Below are 6086 nucleotides of genomic sequence, written 5' to 3'. Positions count from 1 at the left end.
TGCTTCTTTGATTCGCACAGTGTTGTCATGTAAATGCAATAAATATTTGTGAAGTTTTAAAAGCGTGAGTTATTATTGTTTTTATTTTTATAATGCATGTTGAATAATTCGATTTATGATTTGTTTTATTATGTTAAAGATTAATTAAGGTTGAATTAAATACGAATCCACTTAAATCTAAAAAATAAGTCCTAAACCTTAATTCTGTAGAGCGCTACAGCGCTGTCTGCTTGATGACAAGATTTTTTTTAAAAAAGTTAGTGATGTATCTCTGTATATTGGCCTGATAATATTTTTTTTAAAAGTCGTTGGTATCTATGAGACAAATTTGAGATTTATGCATTAGCATAGAAGATTTTTAAAATTAGAATATCGTTAAACTTTGCTCACCGGCATCCTGACGTAAGGTTTATGTTATAAAAATGACTCTATTATTTTTTTTTTTAATTATTTGATTCCTTTAACGAAAATTAATACATATTCATTGCTTGAACTCTCTGTTTTAGAACTAAATCGAGTATTATGGAGCTGAAAATAGTTGTACTATTCGCTTGTCTCGCTTTTGCTAACGTCGTTGTATCAAAACCCACAAGGTAAGTAAGTAACGTATAAATCCGACATTTCAATTATTCGTTTTTCAAAAATTTATATAAATATTTTTCAACGTAGCAATTAAAGTATTATGTATTAGACGACCTCCGCGGTCGAGTAGTATGTACACCGGTTTTCATGGGTACGCCACTTCGAGGTACCGGGTTCGATTCCCGGCCGAGTCGATTTAGAAAAAGTTCATTAGTTTCCTATGTTTTCTTGGGTCTGGATGTTTATGTTACCGTCGTAACTTCTGATTTTGCATAATACACGTGCTTTGGCTACTTACATTGGGATCAGCGTAATATATGTGAGGTTGTCCATTACTTATTTATATTTATTGTTTATATATAGTAACCAAATAATAATTTAGTCTTAATACTAGTTACATAAGGACATTTGTTGATGAAAACATTTTTTTTTACTTAATTTATTTCTCTTTATTTTTCTTTACAACGTGTTTCTTATTGTATTCATTCAAAATCTTTTTATTTTAAATAAAAATAATAATAATACACTACTTGACGGTTGAACTTTGTGCAAGCTCGAGAGTAGAAACTAGGTAGGAGTATTACTTAGTACTTACTTAGTACTGTTGTGTCCGGTTTGAAGAGTATGTGAGCCAGTTTAACAATATGTAGCCATAAAGGATGTAACATCTTAGTTCCCAAGATTGGAGGCGCATTGATTATAGTCAAATGGCTAAAAATGTATACGGCCTTAATCTCTATAGGCAGTGACCACTCAGCAAAAGGTTATGCCCATTCGATTAAGGAACATATATAACAATGTTAAAATCAATAAACAAATATTCCTATCTCATACTGTATAGCGAGATTATATATTGATTATACATCCTATAAATATCACTTGTATAAAGGGAAAACATGATATAAGTTTTAATATATAAATATAATAATTCAGTTTATTTGAAGTGTTTTCACTCTCGAACCGCAGTCGAGTCAACAAGTGACCTAAAAGTCGAACATCTCGACCATACAAGTGAATAACGTCTGATATTTTAATACTTTGATATTGCGGAACCAAATAAAGTATAATTTATTTATTAATAAAATGCTTTCTGGGCATAACAATCTGCTCTATATTTAAAGTGTTTTAAGTTCCAATATATGCAATTCTTATTCTAAAATTTTGTACACAAACAAATTTATAAACATCTGTTTATACTCTTCGTTATATATATATTGACAACTTAAGTATTTTATGTTTTCTTTTTTGAATAGGACTTACTATAAACGATATACTCTCATAAATCAGGAGACGTTTTATTTGTAAATAATAAATGAAAAAAGAAACATAAAACTAATAACAGACGATGCAGCGCAATTCGAAGAAGTTTTTAGTATATAATATTATATTTTAAGAAGCAGTGCTTCACTGTAAATTTCGTGCTTCTATAATACATAATATGGAATTAGATGTGAATATTCACTACAGAATTACCCGGCATCGCTCTAACAAAATCTACAATATATGAACTTAAATTTAATATGTTTTGAACTAATCCACTTCCCGCTTAATTTCAGTAATGAAAAGGTTCCATGTGTAAACGGCAAGGCTAATGTGGTAAGTGGTTTTTTTATAATATTAACAATACAATTAATTTCATTTTTATAAGAACTAGCTAAAACTTCCTTCAATAATTGGCTTGCAACTTAAATTAAGTTTAAATACCTTGGATAAATAATTTATTAACATAAGAATGAACAACATTAAATGCTTAAATAATAGGTTGGGGAAAAAGTTTCTTCGTATTTTATATGAAAATTCAAAAAGTTTTTTATAGTTTATTTACATTTGACTAAAGTATGTAGGTGCCATTTTGTTCCATAACTTTTTGCCATCTTGTTGGTAGTGACATGATCCCATTGCTGTAAAAATTTTGGGGTTTCTGATCGAAAAACTGCGACAAGTGGTTTTGGCAGTCCTCTCGTGATGTTAACCTGACACTGCCTAAGGAATTCTGCAGAGACCGAAACAGATGAAAATCTGAAGGTGCAAGGTCAGGACTATACGGAGGATTCATTAATACCTCCCAGCCAAACTCTCGTAATTTTTGTTGAGTGGCTAAAGATGTGTGAGGTCTAGCGTTGTCATGGTGAAAAACCACACCCCTTCTGTTGATCAATTCTGGCCGCTTTCTCTCAATTTCTTGCTTCAATCTCATCAATTGTTCGCAATACAGTTCTGAATCGATGGTCCTGCCGGGCGGTAACAGCTCGTAATGAATGATGCCCTTCCAATCTCACCATACACACAGCATTACCTTGTTGCGAGTTAATCCGGGTTTTGCCACAGTCTGCGTAGCTTGACCGGCCTTTGACCACGATCTTTTTCGCACGTTCTTGTCGTATGTGATCCACTTTTCATCACCAGTTATCAGCTTCTTCAAAAATGGTTCGGTTTCATTACGTCGTAATAAAGAATCACAAATGAGTACACGGTTCATTAGGTTTCTTTCAGTGAGTTCATGAGGCACCCATATATCGAGCTTTTTTGTGTACCCAGCTTTATTCAAATGAGTCAAAACCGTTTTGTGGTCAATTGCCAGTTCTTCAGCTACATCGTAACTACTAATATGCCGATCTTGCTCCACTTTTTCAAAAATGGCATCAATTTTGCCCGTAACAGGGCGACCAGAGCGAGATGCATCTTTGATATCAAAATTTCCGGCTTGAAAACGCTTAAACCAAACTTGCGCTACTCTCACAGATACTGCATTAGGTCCATAAACATCACATTTTTTTTTCGCGGCTTTTGCATTTTTACCTTTTTTATAGTAAAATTTTAAAATGTATCGAATTTCTTCTTTAGATTCACTCATTTTAACAACAACAAAAACAAATGAAAATCACACAAATTCCTAATTTGAATTTGGAAGTGCCTTCTTTAAAATTAAAACTTTTTAATGATACCAAAACCAGCCAGATACAAATGGTATAGCCAAAGAGATTTTATTACAAGTTCATATATACTATATGCGAAAAGACTTTTTCCCCAACCTAATATATATATATACAAATATGAACTAAAACTAGTTACTGTATAAATCTTAACCGCGTGGAATGGTGGCAAGAGTGCTAGCAGCATTTCCCCGTTGAATCGCAATTCCGATTCTCTGGGCAAAAAACGAACCAGCCCTCCTGTCACCAGTGGAGGCAATGAGGCGAGGTGTTATACTTTTGATGAAGCTTTTTGCACCACTACTCCAAGGGCCAAGCGTTTCGACAGCAAATAGAACAAAAAAAGTAATTAGATATAATACACGAATATTTAGTTCATTATCATCCTTGGATTAGGCATTTTGTTCTGATATTGATGAGATTGGACTTTGTATCTGCGTCGAACGTTTTGAAGTCGGCTTTTCCTTTTATTTTAATAAATATATTTATCATTATTTTTAGAGTTCATTGTTTACTAAGATTCACTTTTATATCGTATATTTTCCTAGGCTACAATACTTGGTAAGATTATTATTGACTTTTTCTATTTATTACAGGCAGATTCACGAGCAAAACGAGAGGCAGACAAAATAATTCAAGAAATCGGAGCTCTCATTACCAATATTTTAGTAAGAAAAATATATGTTAAAATAATAAACAAAGAATACAACATAGGCAAAATGTATAGCAATATATATTGAAAGATCAGTTAAAGCCTTTATTAAATATTTTTAACGCATTCAAGAAAATTTTTTTTTTCATGAGTAAAAAAAAATTTACATATTTTAGAGAGAAAATAAGGCCATATTTTAAATGCACGGGCTTCCTTGTGATGTTTCCCTGCACTATCGTGTACCACATGAATAATAAACTAAAATAAACACAAGTAAACACAATTATACAGATTTCCTTTAAAATCCAAATGATTTAAACATGGTCATCTCGACTATTTTGCTGTATAATATGAATATAGTATCAAAACCATCCTTGTTGACCTACTCAATGTTGTGTTCCGGTTTGAAGAATGAGTGAGCCAGTGTAACTAGGCACAAGGGACATAGCATCTTAGTTTCCAAAGTTAATTAAGTATTCCTTAAATCGTCAATGTGCCACCAAAATTGGGAACTAAGATGCTATGTCCCTGGTGCCTGTAATTACACTGGCTCACTCACCCTTCAAACCGGAACACAACAATACTGAGTACTGTTATTTGGCGGTAGAATAACGGATGAGTGGGTGGTACCTACCCACACGGGCATGCATAAAGCCCTACTACCAAGTAAGCCTATATGCATATATGTGTGTACTCAGTATACGCCAATCTATACCATAAAAAAATCAAAATAGAACTTCTGGCAGTGCGATAGTGTCATATGATCTGAAGAAAAAATTTTGTGGTAAAAAAAACATTTGAATTTTAAAGGGAATCTCGGGTGAAATTTGGTGATAAACTTTTGTGTAATCCCTCTGAGTAGGTACTAGGTGACCAAACATTAGATTTTCCTGCTATACATATTATCATTGTGTTCCAGTTTGAAAAATAAATCAGCCAGTGTAACTACAGGCACACGGGACATGACATCTGCGACTAACCATCAGGTGGCCTATAGGCTCGATCGCCATACTGAAAAAAAATACGGTTCTTTTTAATTGACGTCATTTGTGATTCTAGCACGAGACCTTTTGCCATGCAGACCGCAACCGTCAACGAAATCTTCCACAAACAATTACAAACATCGGTAACGGAGCTTACAACACTAACTATATAGCGCTTTATAATGTTAGACCTTACTATAAATAAAACATTAAAAATAAAATAAATATTTTAGAAATATTGGAATTAATTATTTTATTCAATTTACCTCTTTCTTACAGGCATCAATCGAATCATTATTTTAAAAGATTAAATAAGTATTATCAGTAAAGTAAAAAAAGAAGTGAAGTAACAGTCTGTAAATTTCCCACTGATGAGATGAGGCCTCCTCTTCCATTAAGGAGAGGGTTTGGAACATATTCCACCACGCTGTTCCAATGCGGGTTGGTGAAATGCACATGTGGCAGAATTTCAATGAAATAAGACACATGCAGGTTTCCTCACGATAATTTCCTTCACCGCCGAGCACGAGATGAATTATAAACACAAATTAAGCACACATACATATATAGTGGTGCTTGCCTAGGTTTGAACCCGCAATCATCCGTTAAGATGCACGCGTTCTAACCACTGGGTCATCTCAGCTCCTCAGTATTATCATCATTTTGGAAATTAGTTTCTAAAGAAACAACCTCTCAAATAATTTTAGTATTTAAATAAATCGATATATACTATTAACTTCTTGCGAATTATAACAATTTACGGACTTGTTGCCAATGAAGAATTCCGGATTGTGATTCCGGATTCCGGATGTTTGACAATGTCAGTTTATTTCTATTGAATTAATAAATATTAAAATTAATTGTTTTGTACTATTGTTAAAGATGATGTCTTTAGACTACAGCTGCCACTCTCAAGAGAAATCTTTCCTTTGAAAT

General features: G+C 33.0%; 1 protein-coding gene across 1 annotated transcript; it reads left to right on the top strand.

The window, feature by feature from the left end:
- Positions 1–512: 512 nt before the first annotated feature.
- Positions 513–5355, top strand: LOC124532439. The gene is made up of 4 exons (XM_047107343.1): positions 513–593; positions 2139–2178; positions 4112–4183; positions 5227–5355. Exons 1-4 carry the CDS (start codon positions 523–525, stop codon positions 5353–5355), a joined length of 312 nt encoding a protein of 103 aa, XP_046963299.1. The 5' UTR covers positions 513–522.
- Positions 5356–6086: the final 731 nt, after the last annotated feature.

This window comes from Vanessa cardui, chromosome 9, assembly GCF_905220365.1.
Source record: "Vanessa cardui chromosome 9, ilVanCard2.1, whole genome shotgun sequence".
NCBI classification, from domain to species: Eukaryota; Metazoa; Arthropoda; class Insecta; order Lepidoptera; family Nymphalidae; genus Vanessa; species Vanessa cardui.
Note: the sequence above shows the minus strand (reverse complement) of the source record. Positions and strands in the feature narration are given on the sequence as shown.